We start from the raw sequence: 27,262 nt of genomic DNA, 5'->3' as shown, positions 1-27,262 counted from the left end.
TAAAGCAGATTATATGTGTGTTTGTGACCCTGATGATGTCATAAAGAACGAATTTGAATCGAACGCGCGGGTTTACTGTATAAGCGCGTCACAGTCTTACGCCGGGTTCACACCGCACGCAGGAGCGACGCGGAAGCGGCGCGGAACGGAGGCCGCTTCCTTTCGGCGCCCATGTTAACCTATGGTGTCGTTCACACCAGACGCGGAGCGCCGCGGCACGCCGCGGCCGGCCCGCGCCGTGAAGCGCCAGTTTCGGCGTCTGGTCTATTTTTTGCGCGAGCCGCGAGTGATCCGCGTCAATTTTCTAATTAAAATATTGCGAGAACACACAAACAAACAGGGAAACAGCGAGAGAGAGAGAGATGCAGACAGGAGTTGATAAGTGAAAATGGATGATGTCAAATTAGGCTACTCGCACTGGGAAACAGGAAAATAGATTTTAAAAATTTGAAGAGAGGATGTAGCCTATATATCTACACTACTGTCTACCATATTCTCTCTCTGGCTGCGTGTGTGTCTCGACAACGGATTAATAAAAGATGTGTACAAACTTCTTGGTTACAGAAACATGGTGTAGCCTATTCATTTTATGAGGTTATTTACTTAACCATGGTGTAAAAAATAGCTCTGAATTAACAACAACTGAGCAGAAGCGCTTGTCGACCTCGGCGAAGAATACGCGTCTGGTGTGAACAGGCACGCGCCGGGCCGCGCGTGATTTTCCGTTCCGCGCCGCTCCCGCGTCCGGTGTGAACCCAGCGTTACACACCTTGTGGGTTTGTTGTAGTGGTCGAGAGTAGCAGTGATTTTTCAGCGATGAGACAGCGAGGTTGTAAAGTGAGTCCGATGATTGGCGAGGTGTGCGATCAACATCAAAGTACACCCCCAAAACCCAGCATCAACACGGCGGTGCAACATCCTCATCCTCGCGATGAGACTGAGACCCCTGTTGATGCTGCTGGTGAGGGAAAGAGCCAAGAGAGGAGGGTGATAGAGAGAGGAGGAGGAGGAGAGGAGTGTGATGGAGAGGGGAGGGTGATAGAGAGAGAAGGAGGAGGAGGAGAGGAGTGTGATGGAGAGGGGAGGGTGATAGAGAGAGAAGGAGGAGGAGGAGGAGAGGAAGAAAGTGAGGAGGAGTTGAGGAGGTTGATGGAGAGAGGAGGAGGTGAGGAGAGGAGTGTGATGGAGCAAGGAGGAGGAGAGGAAGAAAGTGAGGAGGAGTTGAGGAGGTTGATGGAGAGCGGAGGAGAGGAAGGAGGCGAGGAGAGGAGTGTGATGGAGAGAGGAGAGGAGGAAGAAATTGAGGAGGAGTTGAGGAGGTTGATGGACAGAGCAGGTGGAGGAGGAGAGGAGGAGGAGGAGAGGAAGGAGTCAGGGAGAGTGCAGAGGAGAAGGAAGAGGAAGAAGGTGTGGTGGAGGAGGCTGGTCTCTTTCTTCAGAGCTGACAGAGAACAGGCTCCAGAGAGCAGCTCAGGTCAGGCAGAGGAGAAGCAGAAGGATAAGGGAAAGAAGAGGAAGGCAGCATGGGCAGGAAGAAGCAGTGATGGTAAATTACACCATCTTGTGAGAATCTTGTTTATACTGTACATTTAAAGGTAATCAATAATCTCTATATAAATATCCATTAATTAAAAAAAAAAAATCTCTAAGTCTCTGACGTCCTAGCCTATGTAAGCAAATACGACGCCGAGCGGAGTGACTTATTCACGATACAGCACTAGCCTCGGGTACCTTATTGCTTTTATAAAACGGTTACCACACAATGCAAATATTAAAGCCGAAAAATATTTATCTATGCAACTTTCATGACGTAAAATCACTAAAAGCCTTCCTTCCGCTGGAAAAAAAATAGTCCCTGACCGTAAACAGCAACAGAAGTGTAGGCTATACATTATTTCGCCAATAGATGGCGGCAAAGACTGTCTTTATGAGTGAGTCAGTCAGTAGAGAAGACTTTTACATTGAAAGGACTCAAACTTGTGATCACGAAGAAAGACGCAACTGACAGATATGACTGTTAAAAAGACAAGATTTCGCAGCGGACATTCAAACGGATTTTTTAATATTATGAATATAGGACTGACCTGAAGGAAAATGCTGTCTTCTGTAAATACACGTACACTCGACTCGCTGACTCGATCTCTCACATGTGTTTAAGTTGCTAACGGTTGCTAGGGGTGTTGTGTAGTGATCACTGTCATTATATCAGTGGTAGTGATACATAAAACCGTTGAGTGAAGCGGGTGAATAAAACATCTATTGACCAATCAGAATCAAAGATTGCAACTAACCGTTTTATAAAGTCTAAAACAAACTAACGATTATATGAAAGTTAGTTTAAATGAGTTTTAGAATAAATACAGCATGTCACCTTACAAAAAAAAACTGCTGTCACAGTTTGAAACATCATGTTATTTTGTCTTTTAATAGACTACATCTTCAGTCACTATACTATTGGTGATCAGCTGGGGAAAGGTGGTTTTGGTGTGGTGTACGAAGGGAGACGTCTGGAGGATGATCTTAAAGTAAGTCCAAATAAATTAAACATGATCTAGCTAGCTAATTATCTTCTGATATATCACTATAAGCCTCTAGTAGTGTATATCATGGCTTATACACACAAATTAATTGTTTGTTTGGTTCATCAGGTGGCCGTGAAGTACGTCACAAAGACGAAAGACACTGACTGTATATTGATTGTAAGTGCGCTGAACAATATAAAACATCTCATATTAACATTTATCACAGACAAATATTTGATTGTTTATTCAATTAACAAACTGGTCCAAGACTGAGCTAAATCTTTATTTGCAAACAAATTCTTCTAGTCTGATCATCCAAAGCCTCTTCCTAAAGAGATCGCCCTCACCATCCTGGCGACTAAAGGTCCCAGTGTGCCAGAGATCATCCGGCTGCTGGACTGGCAGGACCACCCTGACCACTTCGTTATGGTCCTCGAATGTCCCTCTCCCTGTGAGGACCTGGCCCAGTACATGAGGCGTCACGGTGGAAGACTCGATGAGGAGAAGGTCCGGCACATCATGAGGCAGACGGCTCACGCTGCCAACGTGTGCTGCCATCGCAGAGTTCTCCACCGTGACATTAAACTGGGCAATCTCCTGATCAACAGCGAGACATCTGAAGTCAAGCTAATAGACTTCGGGTGTGGGGACATTCTGAGGAGTTCGGCGTACAGGTCATACTCCGGTATGTATCGTCACTCAAAGCTAAAGTTATGCGGTAATGCACTGCAAACTTACACGTCGGACAAAACCTCTTTCCTCAGGCACACCAGTGTACTGTCCTCCCGAGTACTACGTCAGGGGGAAGTACTACGGCGAGCAGGCGACGGCATGGTCACTAGGGATTCTGATGTTCGTGATGTTGTGTGGACATTTCCCTAGTGACCATGACCTGATGCTGCTCAAACAGAAGCTCTGGTCCAAACCCAACCTGTCAACAGGTGAGATCGAGAATTAATCATTCACAATCATACAAAGCATGATGTAAAGTTTAAGGTAATAACCAGACGTCTTCCTGCACAGAATGCTGTCGCCTCCTCAGGGCTCTGCTGAAGGAGAAGCCAAGCCGGCGACTTAGTCTGGGGCGGATCCTGTCTCACAACTGGTTTAAGGTAGTGAACCTAAGATCAGCTTAAAAATGATTTATTATCTCATAGGAAGAATTTGCTAAGTCAAATCTGTTCTTTTTTCTGTTTTGTTTCAGGTTGTCACATAAGCCCACTACAGTTGGTGCCGTGCAGTGCCCATTTTTGTTTTGGTTAGCACCATCCTGAGTCCAAGAGATTTCCATCATGGCCTCTGAATGCCAGAGCTTTTTGCCTCCACCTGTGCCTCTCTGATGATGACAGAGCTCCCTTTCACGGTCACGGTCGGTAACAACAAGGGTCCTGATATGACTGATATATGATATATGACTGCCCAGACCCGTCTGTCTCTGCCTCCTCAATACCAGTGCTCCCAGTCATGGCTGCCCCAGTGATTCCTGCCAAAGGCACACCAGAGATTCCTGTTCTTGCCACAAAGCCAGCACTCAAGACCATCTCAGCCACAACGGTATCCAAGCTCCTAGTTATTTCTGTCTGGTCCACCCTGTCCCAGAAGTTCCCATCATTACCGCCTCACAGTGAGTTAATAATTCTTGCCACTGCCGGCCCAGATGCTTATTTCTCTCTGTTTCTGTTTCTGTTTCAAGCTCCCTATCCTGTCTATCCAAGACCAGGGGTTCCCGTCATGGCTGTTTGGTCCGAGAAGTTATTGTCATGGACGCCTCAGAGGTTCAAATGCCAGAACTCATCCCCCGGTGCCTGAGATGCCCTGGACTGGTCTTCAGGCTTCCCGTCATGTCTCAGATGTTCCTGCCACAGCTGTCCGGGGATCAGAGCTTCTCGTCTCGACCATCCTGATGTCAGAGCTCCATTTGTTTCATTCTGGGTGTCCATCCAGCTATTAAAAGCAATTCTGAAAAAAACAAATAATAATCATCCATCAAACAGGAATTCTTTTTAAGGAAAGAAAACTAAATAAGTCAATGGCATGAAATTATGAGGGATCTGCAGTTTTTTGGTGGATCTGACTCATACATTTTTTTAATTGACTGTAATACTAATTGCTCAGTCTCACACACAAGAAAACAACAGACATTATATGTTTTAAAACTGCACAGAAAATGTAAATAAAACAACTTTCCTCACACATTTGGACGCAATCTAACTTATGTAAAGATGAAGTCCTCCGCTTGTGCTTGTATTAACATTTCTGTGAATATTTCTCCAGGTTACATCACTGGTTTCTGATCTTATTAAAGAAACACATGCTATATCATCCTACCTCACAATGGCTCAAGAGGTCGACTAGCATGCAGGTCGACTACTAGATGACCTACTTTAAAAGTGAGCGAAAGTGAAAATCAAAAACCGAAAATACACCTTTTAAATTTGCTTTAAATCTTCACAGAAGACTCAATTAATGAGTAAATAAGCCGTTACACGCTTTCTAATGCCGTGGCCGTTGGTAATAGGAGTAAGCAAGTTTAGAACGCGTACAAACAGAGTCCATGCAGACGAGACGGATGTAGATGCAAACAAATGTCTCTATTTATTTTTCTTCTTCATTAAACGTGAGCTTCTTGTGGCATTTCATTGTTCACACGTACACACAATCATAGCCATACCTTATGAACAGCATGATAATAAATTACATCATGCGAGCTGCTCTGCCGTGCGGTCAAAAAACGGTGTGCTTCCCAATTACCACACACTTGTTGCTCAGGTGCTCTAATTATACACACTATAGGCTACTTCCCCTCGTCCTGACATCTTGGGATTTTAGTTGTGAACTTTTTGATGTTTTCCATTTGGACTGTTACTTTTACTAAATCAATGTCCTGTAATATGCCACAGTCTATCTCTGGTATCCATATGCGAGAAAGAAAGAGCGAAGCAAAAATCACGGCTCAGGCTTCCTGTGCCTGGCTACGGTGTTCAACTGTACACAACACATGATGTCCCAAATGTACTCAGTCTACCTATGAGCGTGGCCTCATCCCATTGTTTATACATGTAGGTAGCCAACAAATCTGATGATTATTAAATCTCATTTAATTTTAATTTGTATGACTTTATTTTGAATGAAAATGACAGAATCCCCGGTGCTATGTGCTATGTTTTATATATATATATATATATATATATATATATATATATATATATATATATATAAAGGCCTATATATCTATAAAATATCATCGTCTAATAGTAGCCTATTTATTTTTAAGCTTTAAGGCAAAATGAAAATCTTAGTTTTGGTTTCATTTTTTTTTTTTTTTTTTTAATGGTAACCATTTACAAGAAAGTCCAATTAGTTAATAGTTAATGAGCAATTACAATATTTGCTAATCATTGTTAACACAAATACATTTCATTGTTAGTTCATGTTAACTCAAGTCAGCTATTAACAGATAGGTAACTTTTGATTTTAATAATGCATTAATAAACTTTAAAAAGAACATGAACTAAGATTAATAAATGCTTTTTTCAATGTTACTTCATGTTTATTTATGTAGTTAACTAATGTTGACAAATGCAAGTGTTACCATTTATTTGTTTGCAAAAATTCAAAGATTGACCGTAAAGAATTCTCAACTTATTGAAAATACATATTTTAAAATCTGTTCGTTTTTATTATAAAAAACAATTTGAATATGTTCACCCATGCACACACATGCGCAAAAGACAACAAACAATGGCAGTTGTAAGAAAAAGCTGGACTTTTATTTTGTAGGGACAAACTACTGTCAAATGACTTGAATGAAATGAATAGCTTTAAACTGTTAAGCGTGAAAATATATAATATAAAAGAACTGCTTGGTATTGTCTTTAGTTTCATTGAAGCAGAAAATATATACAACAAAAAGGCAGAAGTAAGAAACACTTTGAAAAGCATCAGAGATCAAAACATACATCAATCATGACTAATAAATACCAATCATTTCCATTTCATTGCGATGAGGTTATGCATCTTTACAAGGGAATAGTAAGCTGGACTCAAACGAATGAAGCCGTGCCCACATCCTAATCAGCTTTAAGAACAGCACGTGAAGGCAAAAATAAAGCAAGTACATTTCTGATTGTGCATTTTTGCTCTAAAAGCATGTAGTACTGAGACAAATGAATGGGTCTTGCATGCAAACGCTCCTGTCGGGTCAAATAATGATGTGCCGACAGTTGAAGTCTAGATGGTCAGATATGTACATCGATTCATTTCCTCAAAGCTCATTCAGAAACATACAAACTTAAACGTCTTCACCGTGAAGTGGAAACAATATGGGCAACACAAATTTGCATAATATGATAGTGCATAATATATGCAGGTTTTATCAACAAAACGTTTTTGAAACTACTAAATTTATACCCACAATCCGTGTTGTCGTTTGGGTCCAACCAACCCGTCGGACTACAATCCAATGGAGCTTGGTCAATTCGTTTAGGTAGTTACATCGTAGTAAACACCAACTTTATGCCTGTCCAGAATACTTTAGTTTTTTTTTCCAAGCATAGATTTAGCTCTATTTATATATTACAAATGTTTCAATATTTGAAGAACAATGTGGATTTCATTTCTTAATAAAATAATTTGTCAATAAACAGATTAGAATTCTCTGAAATCTACATAGTTACAAAATGTTAATTCTCTATATGATAGGCAACGTTATCGGCGGTCACATTACAGGCCGGAAACTCGGATTTGTAATCAATAGGTTATATATAAGGAAACAGTGGCTCCTCGTGTTAACAGGCACAAACACTAAACCTTTCTTTTGTTAAACACATTGTTCTCTTTATTGCCCAAACCATGAATAAATACTAAATAGTCCTAATGCTGAAATGCTAAACGTGAAATAATTTAACTGAAAGTGTTACTTCATAGTAATAGAATAGATTATTAAATACTTTGCAGTTGGTGCCCTTCCTCCACAGCTGAAACATAAAGATGTGCTTCACACAGGTTAATGTAGGTGGGAAACCTGAACAAGTTGCATTATTTCCACTTCTCCAGAGCACAGTGTGGCTCAGATAATATTCAGCTGGCATTCGGAGAAAAACTAAATAAATAACTCGGTAAGAATAAATAAAAGCCATTCCAAATAATGGTCAACAGATATCATGATCACATTACGCGATATCTGCGGCGTATAAAATAAATTAAAAGGAAATCGCTCACTTTTCTCCACCTTGTGCTGATGATCCAACACCATAAAATGGCATGAAAACAATCTTAGACTCAGAGACAACGGGGGGCAGGCGCGAGACCGACCCATCTGCTCTCTGATTGGTTCGTTTTTTTTCACAGATAAAGTGCTGACTGAGGAGCCTGGGGGATTTGTGTACCGTTAGAAAATCCCAAGGAGCTGCTTTGTGGAACAGGAGTCCTTCCTCTAGCTTTGCAAACAAAAGTACAGACCACCATATCTCGAGTCGAAAAAGCGACCGAGAGAGAAGGCCCTCCAAAAGAGGCCATTTAAATGCTGTTTGTTTAGGTGGAAATTCGAAGGAAAACGCCAAATAACAACAGCGATGGTCAAAATGCATTGCTTCTGAAAGCTAGAAAAAGTCCCTGAGATACATAATCAGCATTATGACTCCCATCGGTGCCCCTTCTCAATTCATATAAATAACCTTAGCAATAATAATAATGGTAAATGTTGATGATAATACCACCAATGTGGGTGAGAAGAAGTTCTTCACCTTCCTGGCCATATGTACAAGTATTCAAAAATCAGTCGGCCACACTTGTTTTTGAACTGAAATGTTAGCTGCCACTGCGATGGCAATAATGATAATAAAGATTGTTATAATAACTTAATGCTTCGCTAACATCATAAAGGCAGATAATGCAAATATTGATATCCTGGGATGGAGGGACTCCATTCATGAAATAAAGAAAAAACTAAACAAAAATGGCATTCATTTACAATCCCATAGTTCATTTGTACAGTGATCATACAAGAGTCCCCGTTAGACTTTTACAGACTCCATCACTGACAGCTTCATGGCGTCTTCTAGCATTTGATTGTCCGTGAAGGTGGCCGGAGGTTCTGGGACAGAATCTGACAAGCCGATCAGAGACTCCAGGAGACAAGTTCCCGGGTCGGCCGCCTGCGGAAGGCTAGGGTAGGTAGGCAACTGGAACTGAAAGAAGTTGTCCATGTGCTCGTACTCCTTCAGGGAGTTGTACAGCGAGCTCGGTCCCAGACAAGGAAAGCCGTCGAAGAACTCCAGGTCCGACTCGGACGACAGGCTCAGGTCCATGTAGCTGGCGGAGTGATCGATGGATGGTGAGGGCGTGTGAGGGACGGAGCCGTTGTGGAATAGAGCGATACCTTGATTTGCGTTCTCGTCTAAGAGCTCAGACATGGCCGTGCGGCTGTTGTCCGTTTGTGACGTGCTGAGCTTGTCGTCCGCCGCGCTGAAGATGCCGTAGCCCATCGACTCGCTCTTTTTCTGCTGGTAGTCGCAGTTGTTGTTGCACTCCCTGACAGAACAGTCCTCATTGTCCGCGTCACTAAAGCTTAGGATTCTGGTAAGTCCGTTTTCGTCGACGTCTAGAGGCGACTGCTCGCTCTGAGCGTTCCCGGCGGATTCGGAGTCCTCGCTCTGGCCTGAAGAGCTAGATGAATCGGTCATGTCGCTGCTGCAGCTGTTCTCTCCCACAGACACTAGCTCCGAGCTGAAGTGAAATGTGGGCGTCTCTGGCGTGGTGCTGCTCTCTGCTGGACGGCTCAGGGAACTGCAGTCTGGCTGATTCTCAGACGGCGACTCGCTCTCTGGCGTGTGCTCCTCCAAACGCTTCTCCAGCTCCAGCTTCATGATGGTGTGGATGTAGTGGGTCTGAACTCGGCTGGAGTTGAACTCAATGCGGCCCTGCGTGTTTCCACAGCCGTCTTTAGTGCAGCCGCATGGAAAGGACGAGTGGTCCATCTGTAAAGCCAGGAAACATTACATTTATTAAGAAATATTTAAATTACATTTTATAATACAATTACACATAACATTGTATGTTTTGTAATAGTTAAAATAGTTTCTAATTAAAATATTTAGTAATTTTCTAAATGGACTATTTGGAAGAAATACTTATTTTTTTATTAATACAATTGATTTTTTTGTGTGTATTAAAATATAATATACACTACCATTCAAAAGTTTGGGGTTGGGAATATTTTTTTTTTTTTTCTAAAGAAGTCTATTATGCTCCCAAAGGGCTGCATTTATTTGATCAAAAATACAGTGAAAACAGTAATATTGTGAAATTTAACCATTTTAAATAACATTACTTTTGTAATAATGATATTAAAATGTCATATTTCTGTGATTTTTCAATAGCCAATAGTCCAGTCTTCAGTCACATTACAGAAATCATTCTAATATGCAGTTTAGTGCTGCTTAATTTAGTGAAACCCGTAATACAACTTTTCAGGATTATTTGATGAACAAGTACAATAATGAAAAAAGAAAAAAAATTCTGTTTTTTTAAAATAGTAAAGATATTTAGTGTTACAAAAGTTTAATATATTATATAAAATATTTACTACATTTTGTGTGTCCTTGCTGAATAAAGATTTTTGTTTTTGTCTTTTCAACAAACAAACAAAAAGTAGTACTGACCCCACAATTTAAAATGATATTGTATGCATTGAATTAGACATTTGGCACACTCTCTCCAGTTGGAGCTACAGGAATGATACCTGTAAATATTACGGATAACCTTGTGTTCTCAAGGAAGTCTTTCGGGACTCAAGTGCTCACCTGACATTTGATCCCAGCCAAACTACAGCTGCAGCTCTCCGGCTCGCAGAAGCCCTGGCAGTCACATCCGCAGTCTTCTCTCGATGTGCGCAGCTCATGCAGTTGACGCTTCTCCTCTTTATCGATTTTTTTCACGCCGGCGGCTTTGAGGATGGCGTGCCTTCTCTTAGATGGGTAAGGATGCAGAAAGGAGCCGTCATCCAAATTCACTCCGCTGAGGTCGATTTCATCCTCGGGGATGTCATCGACGGTCAACCTTTCAGCCTCTTCGGACACTTGGGTACCATTTTTGGTAAGCTGCCACAGAAAAAAAACATTTACATGATTATGATGATGTTTGGATTTAAATACAGCTTTTTTGACCTCAAAGTGTGAAAATTAAAATCGCTACCTTCAGCTTAAGAGCTTCCAGTTTCTCCTCCCTCATTCGGTTTTTGAGTTTCTCTCGCCGTAGGTGGCGCTGTGCTATGGCAAACTCGGCTAACGTGTAGCGGCGCCGGGCGCTGTGTCTCTGCACCATGCCAAGGGTACAACCTCCCCGGCTGGGCACGCTGGTGAAGCCCTGGCAGCGAGGGAAGAAGAACACCGTAACCTGGTCAAACTGCACGTTGCCTCGCCGTGTGCGCTTGGCTTTCTTCAGGATAGATGTGGCTGGAAAAAAAAGAAGGACAGAAAGAAAGAGGATAAGTATAAGACGTTCCAGCTTGTGGTGGACTTGAAAAGAAAACATTAAGTGGAAAACAGCGGGTGAAACAGTCACAGGAATTTATGCTTGGAATTCCTTAAATGAAAATTAAGAGCACATGTCTGAGAGAGTGGTGGAAAAAAAGAAAGTTCTGTTCCTAGTATCTCATTGGGGAGTATTTGAGTAGGAAGTGTGCCAAGCCTAATGGGAAGACTTGGAGTCTCTTGTGTAAACATCAAGATCACATTAACATTGTTGCTGCGAGTGCACTACATCGCCACTAGATGACAGTCCACACATAGCAAATCAGCATATTGTAAATGCCAGAGCTACAATCATTCCATCATACTACACTACACAAATATTTTTCACCAATCAACATTAGAACAGATGTGCAAATAGTTCAGCTAATCGTTTTCAATCAAATCCAGTCACATGCAAAGACAACTGTATTCCTCTTCGCTCTTGTCTGACAAACAATCCACCCAGGAATTTCCCCTTGGCGCTGAAATGTGCAGGAGGAGCAAAGCCTTCAAAATCACAACCCAGCGGCTGGATGATCTGGAGGTTTGAGGTTTCTAGAAGTGGAGAGGGCACTCAAGACACTTGCTTTTTAATAAAATACACTCCATCTTTATATAAGACATGCCATCTGTCCACACTTTCCTTGCTAATTATTCCTACAACCAGTCAAAAATCAATCAATGTCAGTGGTTGGAGCATTTCATAGGGAGGAATCTCTTGAAACAAAAACATCTTTTTTTAAATTGTAAATTCCATATCCTTTGCACAGGAATATTTAAATGTTGAATTGTTAAACAGAGAGAAGCTCGTTTTCCCTCGGGGCCAAAAGCTGACTGATTGTTATCTGAAGGGAATGGAGGGGATGGATCTCACTGTCCCCACAGCTGGTTTATATTAGACTTGCAATGGTGGGAACTCACTCACACAAGCCCATCTAGAAGCCTGTGCAAATATGTTTTGCTCATCTAACAAAAAAGATCTGATGGACAAGTCTAAAAGTACAGTGTGGTCTCACATGAACCTGATAGGCAGCAGCACCTCAGAAACACAATGACATGTAGTTTAAAGAACAGAGCAGCTTAATGCTTCATCAAGCTGGTATTGGTGATATTATGAATTGGAGTAAACAAGCTCCCAGTTATGCAAGGAGTCAGATTCTGGAGACATCATCTAATATGCTGAAATTGATAATATATGGATGTTAGTCAGGGTAGACAGCATGTTTTATTTTAAGTGAATGAAAAGTAGGCGGTGAGGGATAGACAAACAGAGTGTTCAGTGGTTACTGTTAAGTGTGTTGGTGCCAATCATTATGCAACTCTGAAAACACATCCAAAAAAAACAAAAACATGGGTTGTGAATATATTAGTCATGCGCAAGCTACTGAACAGACTGTACACTACTGTTCAAAAGTTTAGGGTCAGTACGATTTTTTTTCTGTTCTTCAACTATCTATTCATGAAAGAATCCTGAAAAAATGTATCACACCAAAACTGCTTTCAGCATTGATGAAAAAAATATTGTTTAAAAGCACCAAATCTGAATATTAGAATGAGTTCTGAAGAATCATGTGACTGGAGTAATGATGCTGAAAATTCAGCTATTCCATCACAGAAATAAATTACATTTTAAAATATATTCAAAAATAATAATTCGAATTTTAATTCAGTTAGCTTAATTCAGTTAATTACTAAATAATTTAGTTTTTACTGTATTTTTACCAAATAAATTGCAGCCTTGGTGACAGAGTTCTGTACAAAACAAAAATCTTACTGTCCATTTGAAAGCTATTATATGTCTGGCGCTCACCGCTTAGTTTCAATTCACATTAAATTAAATATGCCGTCTAACCTGACTGAGCTCTATTCTCTGACTTTGTTTCATAAACACAAGCAGACAGCCATATCGTTTCCCTTCCTCTTCTCTTCATGCCTGTCTTCCTGCTCCGTGCCCCTTCGGTCTTTCTCAGCACCTGTTCTGGGTTCGTGCCCGGTGCTCAGACAAAGCTCTGCGTTCATTCTGCCTCCCGTCACATGGCACGCTCTCTGGCTTCCTGCCCAGCCATCCTGGGAAACTCACAACTGTTTGCTTTCCCTTCCCTGACTCACCCTAAAAACCTGGATGGACGGCCTGCAGGAGGTGACCTGGTGAATGCGGCATGCATCAAAACATCCTGTGTAATTATCTGCATCCATGCAATTAATCCTGGATCTCAATAACACCTTATCAGGTAGGACACAGAATGGCTGAGATAAGCCCTGCAGACCTTATGCATGGAAATGGGAGTTTGACCATCCAGCCTAATCAGAGAATAAATGATTCGATCAAGGGCAAACTCACTGTTTAAGGACGTTGCAGGGGAGCTGGGGTTGCTGGGGGTTGAATCCAGGGTGTCGGAGTAGCAGCTCTCCCCCTCCGAGTCCCATTCGGAGTAGGCGGAGGAGGAGAGAGAGGAAGGGGAGGAGGAAGAGTAGCATGGGTCCTCCGCCACCTCCTCGTACTTCCTCTTGAGAACCCCGCTCATGGCGCTAGCGTTTGGTGATCTGTGGGAAACAAGCAAAGACAGAAAAGCATTAGGAGGGATGCGTCTGCACTAGTTTGAAAATGCTGTTTTCATGTAAAAATTTACTCCATTCATACTAGCATATTCCAAAAGATTTCACCTAATAAAAGCTCACTAAGATGATACCTAGAAACCGGACATAATACGGTACTCACACTATTCTTATGGCGCGATCATTTTATTAGCAAAATATCTCACAATTTACTGGTGCGTCCATGTCACACTCAATCGCCATTTCATGTCATGCCCTCATGTTTTGCCGCAGAACGGCAATTGCAAATAAATCCGCTCATCTTTGCAAGAATGTAAAATGAGTAGTAGTATTTATCTTTAGTAACACTGTGAAAGTGAAAACCACATAGCAGGACATACCGGTAAAGTATGTCACATGACTAAACGTGTCATCGTTTACAAATACTTAAATTCTCAGTGTCCACACTACAATGTGAATCTCAGTGTGGATGGAAGACCATAACAGAGCAAAAAGATGCAATTTCAAGAGTATCTGGATTAGTAGACGTAGCCAAAGGGGCAAAACTTAAAGTTGCAATTCCAAGCAATCTGGCTTTGACCAACAGCTAATTTGTTTTGCTATGAATTGTATCGATGTCCCAAGAAGTGCTTAGATGTTATCAGCCGGTGTAGCGTTCTTATTGTCCTAATAGCAGTTAAATGTCCAGTGAGGTTTTTAAATACGGGCCATGAGCATTACACTCCAAACAAGCAGCTGACGGCGCTTTATGCTGCCTCCGAGCGGCCAGGAAAACAGGAAGTAATCAATCACGTCCCTCCGGTGCAAGTCAACAATTACCAGACCCTTCACCCACTTCCAAATCCAATCGCATAGACAAATACATTGATTAGGACGGGGGTTGATTACATAGCCACATTAGTGAGGGGGGTAAATTTCGGTTACCCCACTCAAAAAGCACACATCACTGAGCCAGTAGCGGCAATTACACTTTACACAGCTGCTAAATGCATTTTATGAGACTCCGTAGTAAATGTGTGTACAGCTTGGCACAGTAAACGTGTTTATGTAAGACTAGGCTGCATTTGTCGCTGCTCCCGTGGAGAGGTTGCTTATTGGGCAATAAAAGCAATCAATCCTTTGGCAGGAAGAGTCTAGCCGGTGCCCATCAGCTTTTAAGGGTCAGAGCCGGCGCAGTGCAGCGGCGTTTACACAAAAGCATCATTTGATACTGGCGGCTGTGGACTCGTTTGTTTCTCCGCCCTGAGATAAACCTCGGTCAGCTAGTTCACCTCAGGCTCGGCCTCTCGCTGCACTCCACAGCTCAGACACATTCGTGCTGAAACAGGCAGAATAATGGAAGGAAGGAAGTGGGGAAGGAGGGAAAAGGATTGATTTAGAGATAGTTTTTACTGCTGCTTGAGCGGAGCAAAAATTGTTTTACTTCAGATGTGACAGCCAGTCGTCATAAGTCAGTTCTGGAGTTATATCCTATGATAACTGCATTAAAACAAGGCAGATTTTTTTCTCTAGCAGTGATGAGCAGTAAATAAGCGTTTCATAATAAGGCTTGTTCCCACTTCAGAGAAAAAGTGACAGACGGTCGTGACTGGCAGATTATACCGCTCATGATGTTGGTCTATAGTGTGTCATCGACAAAAAAATAGAGCCAACTGACACTGATTCATCCCTGCCACACAGTGTGACTAACACAATATGACTCAATAGTAGTCTGCTATTTGTTTAATAAATCAATCCTTGGAAATTAATTTTACTAAAGTGTACTTGTACTTTTTGGTTTGAGTTCAAATTGAGCACTTTGAGTGTTAGCAGTCAACTGCTAACTTTTAACTTAATTTCATTTACAATTATGTAAATTACATATTCAATGTATGTGTGTGTGCATTTATTTAATATTTAATTGTACATGCTAATTTCTACATTTGCCATAATCTAACTCTCATTTTAAGTAATTCTTTAATAACACTAATTTACCACTGATAAATCTTTAGCAAATTGCTAAATGTATTTTTCTTTTACACATTATAATGATGTGATGCCTAAATTCACTTGTAGTTCAAAATTGATTTTAGTTAAGCGTTTCATTTTTAATTTATATGAAGCACAGTACAGAATAGTGCAGAATTTTACATACTGGCGATTTATCGATATTGGTGCGTCCCTAATTTTCAGACAAGATGTGAAGACTTCCATTTCCCACAGGTTGCTCTGTTTACAAGCTGAACTTCTCTCTCTCTCTCTGTGTGTGTGCATCATGTGCGCTTCACACATTAGTGCTGCCGTCGTGAATGTGCCAGACATCGGGAGTGAGTCTGTGCCGCGTCTCCTCGGCTGCCAAATGTCGCTGCCAGGGAGCACAAGGTGAGTCTTATCCACGTCTGAACCGTACAATATCTTCCCTGAGTCAAACTTATCTGCTCGTGCAACACCGGCTGAGAGCAAACAATGTTTGAACTTTGACTAGAGGAACTCTACAAGCCAAACAGTTGGAAAGTTATGCAATAGTTTGTGCCACGTGTTAATACTCGGACACGGGGTTTAAATGGACAAATGACACCGCAAACAGCTGACTTGTCTGAAAACGGCAGTACAGGCTAAGGGCATAATCTATTTTTATTGCAAACAGTATGTGTCCAGATCTGTCCTCATTTGCAAGTAAACAGAGCCAGCACATGCAGGGAGCGTGAACCTTTACATGCTACGTCTTGATTTGAATCGAGCACAAACCCTGGCAGGAAAAATATTTTAGTTTTTAATATATAAATCGCAGAGAACTTGACACCTGACTCTCAACACTCAAGTGGAGAAGACTGCAAAACAACGAAGAATTCATCCTCATCTGCTCATTTGACTCGTGAATTGCCCGTCACATTTCTAGATGCAACCCACTCACGTTTAGTTAGTTCAAGAAACCACCTGAACACGGTATCTGGTGCTCACCACACCCTCGTTCTTATCAGAGTCTCAGACACGTTTCCCTTCACATTCAACCATCATCACTACTCTACTCATTTGCCAGAGAAAAAGAGAGAATTCCCTGAGGACGGCATGAATGCCTACCAAGCAGAGGAGTTTTAATGAAGGACTCTGGACAGTGAGGAGAGGGGGAGGACGGCATGGGAGAGATGGAGATAGAGGGGGAGAGAGTGCAAAACCTGGGTGTTAGAAGTGGGTCATTGTCTCTTGACTGCAGACTACCTGACACATTGATTTGTTAATCTTGCTTAACGGGCAGAAACAATGACGACGAGCTAATCCCGGGAACAAGAGAGGAGGGGATGTGGGGGGCTCAGCTGTAGGTCAATCTGGAGCTTGTCCTGTTGCACTCCAACATCAGCAGCGACTAGAAATACGAGCAAGAATCTCATAAATTAAAAAAAAAAAACGAGAAGTCAGAACGCACCAACCACCCATAAATCCGCCACAGAGCAGGTCTGGATTTCACATCCAAGCAGAAGCGGTAACCGTCGAGGTATCCCAGACTTTCAGAGCAGGTGAGACGTTCGCACTGGAGCATAAATTATGCAGGACTGCCATTCCAATAAAGGCAGTGCACTGATGAGGAATTCTCAATGCTGTTGTCACCAAGGATGGCGGATATAAATCTCGCACAGAAAGCGAGAATGGACACAAAGGCAGCAGATTGCTGAAACTGAATCGTTATCTGCTGTCGGCGGGCTCACTGCAGTTTATCGTATAGCATGAGGTAAAAAAAAAAAAAAGCTTCATTCAAAAAAATTGTTTTAACTCCTTCCAAAAATAAAAAAAATAAAAACAGCCAACACTATGAAGCAGCCTGCAAACAGTGGAATCCCATCCACATCTTATGCAAGAGAGTTGACTTTGCCCCTGCTGCTCACGGCTTCCATCCAGATAATGTAATGAGCCGCACGCACCTCATCTAAACTATCTAAAAATATAAAAGAGTGCTATAAAACCTGGCTGCTAAAGATGGCGTAAAATCACTTGCAAGATAACTGGAATCAAAACCAGATTCCACAATTTCACCAGAATAAAAGAAAACGCTCCCCCTGCTGGCCAGCTCTGAAGAACTGCAGTCAGGGGCAGGAGGGAGCCGTGTGCTGTCCCGATCACTCTAGATGTTCAACTACGCCAGAGACATTCTGTTCCTGAGCGTCAACCCATGCAGAGTACACATTCATCCCAAATAGGAGCGTGCACCGATGTGGGAGGGGGGTAGCGGGCGAGAACTTTTAAACAAATAAATAATGCAATGTCTCCAGCCCACAGGAATTCTCCTCTGGCACGGCGACACATTCTATCTATCCCAGATGTGTCTGTGTAGTCCAGACCACTATTGCCCAAGAGCGATCACCTCACAGACAAAAACATCTATAAAAACACCTGATGGGGCATCACGAGTCATCAAAGATTATGTTATTACGGTGGAAATGAAGATTTGTTTAAACATAGCTGTGACTCACACTATGCATTTCCAAATGTGAAATATGCAGAGAAAACAAGATTTAAAAAACACCACATATTGTAAGTTTACTTTACTGATATCCAAAGAGATATTTAGCATCTGAATAACAACAAAAATGGACAATAATTCTGATTTTCGGGTGGTTTTCAAACTGGGGTCCGTGGAAAAGTTTAGAGAGAAAAAATTAAGTAAAAATAAATGTTTTAAAAAAAGAAACTAAAAAATAAATTTGATTAAAAATGATTCAAATACATCTAAGAGTACAGTTTAGTTCAAAAATCAAAATGAAAAAATCTAATGTAAGATTATTATTTTTAAATCCTAATTTATGAAAAAATCTAATGTAAGATTTTTTTTTTAAATCCTAATTTATATGTAAACTCCTTTTTCACAGTCTTTAGACATGAAATTTATATAGCTGCCTTTTAAAATTTAGAATGGGTTTCCTCGCATGAGTATGATCATATCTGGGGGTTCGTGTCATCTAAAACACTGAAAATCCCTGACTTGGATTATTAAGAGGAATAACAAAATAAGACATCTCAAAACACCCTCTGAAAGTTATTTAACAGTTCTGAGCGAATCGTTCCTCACGTTTTGAGTCAACGAGTGGAAAATATGACCGCTCAGGAAATTGCCAAAACTGAAAGGAGATATTTCCATTGAACAGGGAACACTTTGCATCAATATCCGAAATGCAAACTTCCAACAGAGTGTGCAAAGTGTAGCTTCCCTGAGAAGTCATCAGCATGAATAACTTAATGGTGGCTAAACAAATAGCAGCCATCTTTACCAGTCTTTTAAGACTCTCAAGGGAGAGCATGTGTGTCTAGGGTGGAGAAGCTCAGGGGTCAGCGGCTCATGTCTGGGGCGCACACTGGTACCTCACAAGCTGGGAGGAATGCTTGAGAGTGACAAAACAGATGGGATCCCTCTGCTTCTCTGTTTTTGAGACATCAGGACCTCCACCTCCCCCAATACCAGTGCACAAAAGCCACACACTGAACTAGCCCAAATAGGAACACCCAGTCTGTGGGTGGGAGCTTACTAAAAAGAGATGACATGTTGTGATATACATATACACTAATGATGCCTACATCATCTCGGTAAAAAAAAAAAAGTAGCCTATGTCTGGTTTAAATGGGACATGAAAATAGGGAAGGAAACTACCCAGACAAGGGCTGATTTCACAGACTATGGTACACGTGCAAGTTCGCACCTCATCAACCCAGATGTGCGTATAAATAATGCTTATCTTTTATGGGTCCTATTTGATAAGTTTAGCGTGCACTCCAATTCAAAACAACACTTTGTTTCATAGAAAACAACTCACTTGTGAACAGTGGACCACTGACAAACACATAATTCAAAGACATAAAACACAATAAAAAAAGTAGCCTACTTATGTCAATTAGGGAATAAACGCGAGAATGTAGGCGAGGTATGTTAAAAAAAAAAAAAAAAAAAAGATTGCGTATGAAGTGTAGCCTACCCACAAAAAAGTCGCGCGAAAGACCGCGACTCGCTCAACATAGAAGCACGCGCAACATAACAGCCTCAAACTTACGAAACGGGCACAAAAACACAATTAAGATAATAACAAATGCTGCTGCTGGTATTTTCACAATACACCGATACACTTGAACTAAAGTTGACACAAGCTCATAAGTGAATGCAATAACTTCCCTTTTCAAACGTTCAACCTGCTTACAGACAGGGACTGTGATTAGCCTATTTCACAAAAGAACCCAATGAATAACAAACAATGTAACAAGTTAGCAACTAACAAACCCGTGTGAAATGAGAACATTAATTCCCGTCAGTTATTCCAATCACGCAGTGCACAACGTGTCAGTGATTATTAGCCTCTCTTCTCTCGTGATTGACAGCAATCAATCAGCGAATTACTAAAAGGCGTCTGGGACTTTTTTTTTTTTTTTTTTTTTTTTTGCGACTGAGCTTCTTAAACATCGAATATTAAATTATTTGAGTAACAAAAAAGCCAGGGGACTGATTATAGCCTATTGGTTTTAACAGTGACAGAATGTAGCTAGGTGTAAAATGATTAATTACATTTGTGTATATGGATATTTGCTAACAGTGATACAAACAAATATTTACATTGGTCAACAAACTGAAGTTTGGTTCGGATCAAGTAAGGTCTCCCTCAGACCTGCATTCAGACTCGCATGCACCCCCGGTGACGTCACTGGAAGAGCATATGAGGCTGAGCGCAGATCTGATTCTGCAGGCACACTATTGAAATGATGCGGTGTGGCACCTTAAGGAGTCGCTCGCGCTTCAGAAGACACACCAGCACTACAAACGTGAACGGGGAATGCACTCAACACATGAACACAGATCCAAACCAGCAATTACGGCTTATCGGACACACACACACACACACACACACACACACACACGGTCCACTATGCTGGAATTCTGCCAATTGATCCGATCAGAACCGCCAACAGCTGCTTATGAGTTATCTATTAATCAAACCCAGCCATTTAAAATCTGACAGAGAAAACGCTTATATTTACTCCGAACAATACACATTTAACATAGCCTATACTTAAGCATCAGGGTCCAAATAATAAATCGTTTAGGTCATAGTTAAATAAAACGTACACATTCATTAACACTAAAAACGCCAGAAATTATGTAAAGTTAAGTTAGTTTTTTCCATGACATGGCAGCACACAACAATTTCCCCTGCTTTAGCTACTTGAAATAGTTACACAACACATTGTATCTGTTTACACCGGCCGACAAAAGAACACTGAAACTATCTGGCTGGACTCCAGCACCGAGCTTTGCCTATTAGACACATTATACAAGTGCAGTGTATAACAGCGCGGACCTCCGCTACTCACCAATGAGGTGTCCGATCAGCATTAGTAGGCTATACCACAATATAGAAAAATATGAAGCGGTAATAATCCAAGTGCCACGACCGAGCGTTTATCGAGCGTGTATAGATCCCGTTGTGTTCGTGTGGCTATTGTGCGCTCGGCGTACTGAAGCAGCAGCTGAAGCTGTTCCTCTTGTCTGAGGCAGACGCTGAGCAGCGCAGTCTTTTCGTCAGTGGAAAACTCCCTCCTGGCGTGTGACGCAGGCGGTGACACTGCCCACGCGCCGCTTCCTGCCTTCCGCGCGGAGCGACACTCCTCCTGGCGCGCTCGCATCCTGACACAAAATGAAATCACTATAGTAACATGATTGAGAAAGGACCGGAACACAACTACCTGAGGGTTATGGGAAGTAAATCTTTCATTACCCTAAAAAAAAAGAAGAAAAAAAGACTATGGTAACCATAGGTTCTGCCAAAATACCGTAGCTACGCAGTGAATTACATTTCCCTAAAACACTGTATTATGTTTACAAGAGTTATATACTGTATACTTATAGGCTACAGTATCGGTCAGAAATTTGGAAACAGATTAAGGTTTTTTAATGTTTTTGAAAGTAGGCTAGTCTCTTAATCTCACCAAGGCTGCCTTTATTTTATCAAAATATAGTAAAAACAGTAATAGCCTACTGTGAAATATTATTACAAATAAAAATAACTGGTTTATGTTGCAACATATTTTAAAATGTAATTTATTCCTGTGATGGCAAAGCTGAATTTTCAGCATCATTACTCCGGTCTTCAGTGTCACGTGATCCTTCAGAAATCATTCTAATATGCTGATTTGTAAAGAAACATTTCTTATTATTATTATTGATAAACACAGTTGCTGATTAATATTTTTGTAAAGTTTTTTTTTCAGGATTCTTTGATGAATATAACGTTTTTAAAAGAAGAGCATTTGTTATGAATATATATATTTTTGTAATATTTATTAACTTAATATATATATATACATAAATATATATACTGCCTTTTTGATCAATTTAATGTGCCTTTGCTAAACACACACACACAAATATATAAATACAATGTAATATATCTTACAATGTTTTAAGGAAATGTAATGCTATTTATTCATTTTATTATATGAATATATATATATATATATATATATATATATATATATATATATATAGCCTATATATACACAGTTCACACACACACTCGCATTATACTTTATCTATATTTTTATATTTATTCAGCACTCTTGATAGTGTGATATTGCTGAATTATAGCCAAATAAATTAATATAAGCAGTTTGATGTTGTCTGGTTATTATTCATCATTTCCTGAGTCAGCCTCCACTGAATTAATGAGTAAATCCTGTAACTTGTGCATCATTCAGTAGTAAAACTACTGCCTAATTTATTGTTCATATCATTGCAGACGTGCAGTATTGACATGGAAACAACCCTCAGACATACTGAATAAGTAAATGAACGTCATTTTTTACATTTGCCGTTTATTTTTGAAAAAGTCAGGCTGGGGTTGATGACAAGTTCAAGATGGGTCACGTGATTTCAGGTATGACTGATGTCTTCTATCTAAACCATCAGTGTCATTCGTGTCATCATTAACTGCGCACGCCTGCATGACACAGGATTCCAGTGCAGGATTTATCAGTATGGTACGCAGCACATTCATGTTTAGGTGGAGTAAACTTTCATTTTTCTAGAGAAAAAGGGAGTGCTGCCAGTGTCAACACAGGTGTAAAATGGAGCCAATGTGTCTGGGTGGAGCCACCAAAAGACAACTAGTGTTTGCGTACAGATTGAACATACGATCACCTCATTTAAGAGGGCTTCGGTCCCCGGGGTCCTGTAAAGAACATTATCTTTCTCCATCCCAAAACTAAATACGCAGGTCTGTTGGCATGCTGAGAATCACAGGTCTGCTGTTGCTGCAATACACAAATCAAACTGTTAAAGCTAAGCTGTGCTCAAATCACTACTCTAGAGCACTTTTTCAATTCATGTTGTTGTTTACAGGGGTAATTCGGTGTTCATGTTGCTAAAGGGTGTTTACTTATAATTGTTGGTGTGATTCACCAGTGTTGGATTACTTATTAGTGCACGTGTTGAGACAACAAAACCATAAGAAGTGTGTGTTAAAGTGTCTGGAATGTAGATAGTCTCTTCCTGATTAACTTGGCTGTCGCCTTAGACACTGTTCAGGCGTATAGATAGTCAGACTTTTGGTACTTAGTCACTTCTCTATTCAACTCTCGCCAGCAAAACCACTTATTATCTGTTAGTTAAAGACACAGGTTGTCTTATGTGGTCTTGCTGAAAAAACGTGTTAAAGAGAGAAACAGAAACTCAGTGTGCTTCCAACATTAAGACTTTATTGTTACATGCAATAATATTGATAAAAGATCAGGACATGAAAGGACATCACAAATTCCTAAAGTGGAAAATGTTGAACACTGATACTCACAAATGTTTGTCTTCTCTTCCAAGAAAAGAAGTCTCGGGAGGGGGAGGGGAATGCTTTTGCCAGGGCCACTGGCTCAGGCCTGCATATATTACCCACTATGTCTTTAAAAGTGTGCCAGAGACTTTACCGCAGAGGACGCCCCACATCGAGAACAATAATGGCCCTCAATGCTTACCATCTGCAGAGAGGAAAAAAAGCCATTGGTGCACGTGTTCAAGGGAGCACCTCGCATGAACCGACTCGTATATCACACATTACTGAGCTGGCCTCATATTCCTGAGTTAGCATACGTTAGAAAACAAGTGTGTATTGAAGTCTCACATTCAGGTTTTAAAGGGAAAGTTCACCCAATTAAAAAGTTCACCCCAATGACAATTCTGACAATATTTATTCAAGGTCATGTTGTTCCAAAATTGATTTTTTAAAGAATATCCCCTTTTGTCAAGGCATAAAAAAATAAAAATAAAAAATAAAAATAAAAAAAAAGACATCATAAAAATGACTATAGTGCACTAAAATCTTGAAAATCCCAGTTCTTCTTGCATGTTCATGAGAGAACTATAACAATATCTGATCAATATTGAACAAATTGAGTCTGAGGTTTTTAGTGAATCTGTTTTTGTTCATCAAGATTTGTTCATCAATCAGACTGAACCATTTCTCAGTGATTCAATGATTTGTTTGCAACAGTTAACAGCCCACTGGAGGGGTTGATAATCAGGCAATAATGACTTCAATATCAGTTTGTCCGTTACATAATCCGAATGTATCTCTTCACGTGACTTGAAATATAGTGCATGGGTCAAATATGACTCTTAGAGTGCTTTTTCATCTATAGCTCACACAATAGAGCACTGTAGCAACACAAAAGTATGGGTTCAAATCCCAGGGAAAGCAACAAATGATAAAAATGTGTACCTTGAATCCAATGTAAGTTGATTTGAATAAAAGCTTTTACATGTATTTAAAAGCTTGACATTCAGTTTTTAATCATTTTTATTGACTCTAAAGTGGCAAGGATATCGACCTTTTGTGTTCCACAGAATAAAGAAAGTCAGAACTTTCATTTTTTGAGGTGAACTACCCCTTTAAGTTAGTTTAAATATTTCATATCTCAGAAATGCCTTTAGGAAAGAGTTTGCACATACAGTGGAAAAACAGTGATAGATTCTCAGGACAAAGCCTTCAAGAGAGTGTTGAGAAAGAGAGGGGTTGTCGGGAGTCAGGGTGAAGTGCAGGTTTTTTTGGGAACAGATTGATGGCCCCAGCTGTCCCTAAGGGCTGGGGAGAAACAAAGCTGGGCAGCTGGTCACCTGTGACTGAGACAAGAGCTGATACTGCACTTCTGGAACTGCTATTTAGTAGGACGCCAATTATTACCTTACAGTCGTGTATTCTCACCAGTAGCAACAAGATGTGTGCTGGCAGCAGAATATAAAAGAAGCATATTATACATATCATATTTAAAACAACTTTTGCGGTATTTTCAGAGGTGAGCAGCAAATTCGACGGGTCACTACAGCACGTGTCTACGGTAATCTAAAAGTCTTGAACACAAAACACAGAAAAATAAGCTTTATAGAAGCAATACAGTTACTCTTTTGAGTAATTAAGCATATCAATCGTAGATTAAAAAGACACCCGACTCAGAGAAGCCAAAGCTGAGTTAGACACAGGGGTTAATCTGCAGGCGGAGGAGAGCGGAGACACCCTTCCCCCAAACTCACCGCCAACCAATTACTACACAGAGCTTCTGCCTCGCTCAGAGACACACGGATCCAGCCAGTGATATGACATCATCAGATGCCCATTAAAGGAGAGTTTACTTGTTTTCTCCCTCTCTCGCTCTCTCTCTCTCTCTCTCTCTCTAAAGACAAGCTCAGAAACGTGAAGCCTATTTTCCCTCCAGAACTCTGTCACGGGGTGCAAATACAAAGAACTGTTTGTTTTTCACATTCGAACTTCCTTTAAATCTCATATATGGAGAGTTAAATCATTGTATTGGCGTCTTTTATGTGTAGAACCCAATGTGAGCGCTTTATACTATTGATTTAATTAGTGACAATAAAATCCTATTCAATAAACTTTTTATATTTGTAAACTCGTTTGACGGAGCCGACTATAAAATATTAGGTGTTCACTGATAACAGTTCTTGTGCTGGTATTTTCTCGGTTGCATCTGCACCGTGACTAGATACTCACTGTTTCCAATAGTCCCTTTCAGTCCCAACAAGCACTCATTATACTGACCCTGCCCTCAATGTGTATGTGTGTTTTTCTCCTCCACAGACTCTCTGTGCATGTCTTTGGCAGCTGAGAAGGAGAAAAAAAGAGCGAGAGAAAAAAAGACTCAACTGCTTTGTTTGCTTAGCTACATTGCGAGGCTGTAAACTAATGCCTGTCCTGGAGGGATTTTATTTACTATTGCTTACATTGATTTGCCGTTTGTTATAAACTGAGTCAATCATGATTTGCTGATTAGAGCAGGAAAGATGTCGGCTTATATTAAGAAACTAGACTCTTGTGAGTTTAATACAGGTTAGTGGATGTAACAAGTTGTGGCATGCAAAAAAACAGAGAGCACGTTCATTTTAATGATTAGGAACCAAATAGCAGGTTCATTTCTCATAGCTTAATGCTTCAGACAAACCTCTTTCACGCCGCAGCCCCCCCGTCTCCACACAGGAACACAGTAGAAAGTGAACAGAGGGTCATGAATTTAAAGCTGCAAAGGTTAATGATGAGTGACAAGTGGATTAAAATGGCCGTAGATCCCAGAAAGCGGCTGACTCTGACCGACCCCCCTACCAGCGTTAAAAATCTCTGTAGTTTCACGACGGAGTCTGATCTCCTCGCTGATCATTCATCAATGTTCAACATCTCACTAAAAACAACAGAGTACAAGTCTATACTCTCAGTGTGTGGTCAGATGGTCTCTGTTCTCTATCGTTTTTGTAACACGCCGACAGAATTTTATAGATAATTACAGTGTTTGCAAGACGAACCTTCAAGCTTTTTTAAAATTCTTTCTCTCACACTTTTCTAATAAAGATAAAGCATTTAAAATCTGGTGAAATGTTACACATTAGCAACCTTGTATATTTTGATACACACATATGCAACATGCGAGATTCCAGTTTGAAATGCAATAAATGTAATGTGCAAAACATATCTATTTTTGTATTTGAGTTTACATTTGACATAAGGAGAAATAATTGGGGCAAAAGTAAATTCAAATTCAATAACTCACTCTACCGTACAAATGTTTGGGGTCAGTGCAGCAGTGATGCAGTTAAACGGTTAAAAGTGACAGTAAAGACTTTTACATTGTTACAACCGCTTTCTATTTTGAATTTTATATTCATCAAAAAATCCTGAAACAAAATATTCATGGCTTCCACGAAAATATTATACGGCACAAACATTGATATGAGGATCACGTGACACCGAAGATTGGTGTAATGGCTGCTGAATATATACACACTACACTTATATACACTGTATATATTCTATACTTCAAAAATGCATATTGACTGTACTGATATACTGCTGTGTTGATATACACCTGTGCAATGGGCATATCTTTAAGAGCACTCAGATAAGCCAGCAGAAGTCAATACACAGTTGAGTGTGTGTCAGCTCATGTCAGCAGGACTGCAGCACTTCCTTATTGCAGTGTTTACATGCAGCACACGTGCTCTCGGTCTCTCTTTCCTTGAGCGCTGCTGCGGCTTCATTTCAAAGAAGTCTGCTGTCAGTTGAATAACTGTACAGCTGCCCCTCTGCTTGCATATTTGTTTATGAAAACTCCCAAAATAACAGGGGAGAATGATGTTAGATTGTTTTACACGTACTCCTATTTCACAAGCAGACACAG

General features: G+C 40.6%; 3 protein-coding genes across 3 annotated transcripts in view; 1 reads left to right on the top strand and 2 right to left on the bottom strand.

The window, feature by feature from the left end:
* Positions 1–816: 816 nt before the first annotated feature.
* LOC306992688 (uncharacterized protein) lies at positions 817–4,205 on the top strand (the record flags this gene model as incomplete). The annotated part of the gene is made up of 4 exons (XM_079601818.1): positions 817–1,546; positions 2,431–2,525; positions 2,649–2,699; positions 2,829–4,205. 4 exons carry the CDS (start codon positions 817–819, stop codon positions 3,402–3,404), a joined length of 1,452 nt encoding a protein of 483 aa, XP_079457944.1. The 3' UTR covers positions 3,405–4,205.
* A 2,065-nt stretch (positions 4,206–6,270) lies between these two features.
* On the bottom strand, positions 6,271–21,221 carry csrnp1b (cysteine-serine-rich nuclear protein 1b). Its single transcript, XM_079601095.1, has 5 exons — positions 20,912–21,221; positions 13,374–13,576; positions 10,716–10,975; positions 10,325–10,621; positions 6,271–9,499 (listed from the first exon to the last, which is right to left on the bottom strand). The coding sequence occupies exons 2-5, from the start codon at positions 13,555–13,557 to the stop codon at positions 8,537–8,539; spliced, it is 1,704 nt and encodes a 567-aa protein (XP_079457221.1). The 5' UTR covers positions 13,558–13,576; positions 20,912–21,221; the 3' UTR covers positions 6,271–8,536.
* Positions 21,222–22,759: 1,538 nt separating this feature from the next.
* The window catches only part of LOC306992888 (uncharacterized protein), a 97,341-nt gene continuing 92,838 nt past the window's right edge, over positions 22,760–27,262 (bottom strand). The window contains exon 5 of the mRNA XM_079602157.1: positions 22,760–22,849. The gene's annotated coding sequence lies outside the window, so the exon portion shown is untranslated. The remainder of the gene's footprint in view (positions 22,850–27,262) is intronic.

Source organism: Phoxinus phoxinus (genome assembly GCF_949152265.1).
Source record: "Phoxinus phoxinus genome assembly, chromosome: 24".
Classification (NCBI taxonomy): domain Eukaryota; kingdom Metazoa; phylum Chordata; class Actinopteri; order Cypriniformes; family Leuciscidae; genus Phoxinus; species Phoxinus phoxinus.
The sequence above is the reverse complement of the archived record's forward strand: the minus strand, read 5'-3'. Positions and strand labels throughout refer to the sequence as shown.

Coding starts and splice junctions, on each gene's coding strand:
- csrnp1b (XM_079601095.1), bottom strand. CDS start 13,557: ATGAGCGGGGTTCTCAAGAGGAAGTACGAGGAGGTGGCGGAGGACCCA. Junction 10,976..13,373: donor CCCTGCAACGTCCTTAAACA/GTGAGTTTGCCC, acceptor TTTTTTTTCCAG/CCACATCTATCCTGAAGAAA. Junction 10,622..10,715: donor TGGAAGCTCTTAAGCTGAAG/GTAGCGATTTTA, acceptor TTTCTGTGGCAG/CTTACCAAAAATGGTACCCA.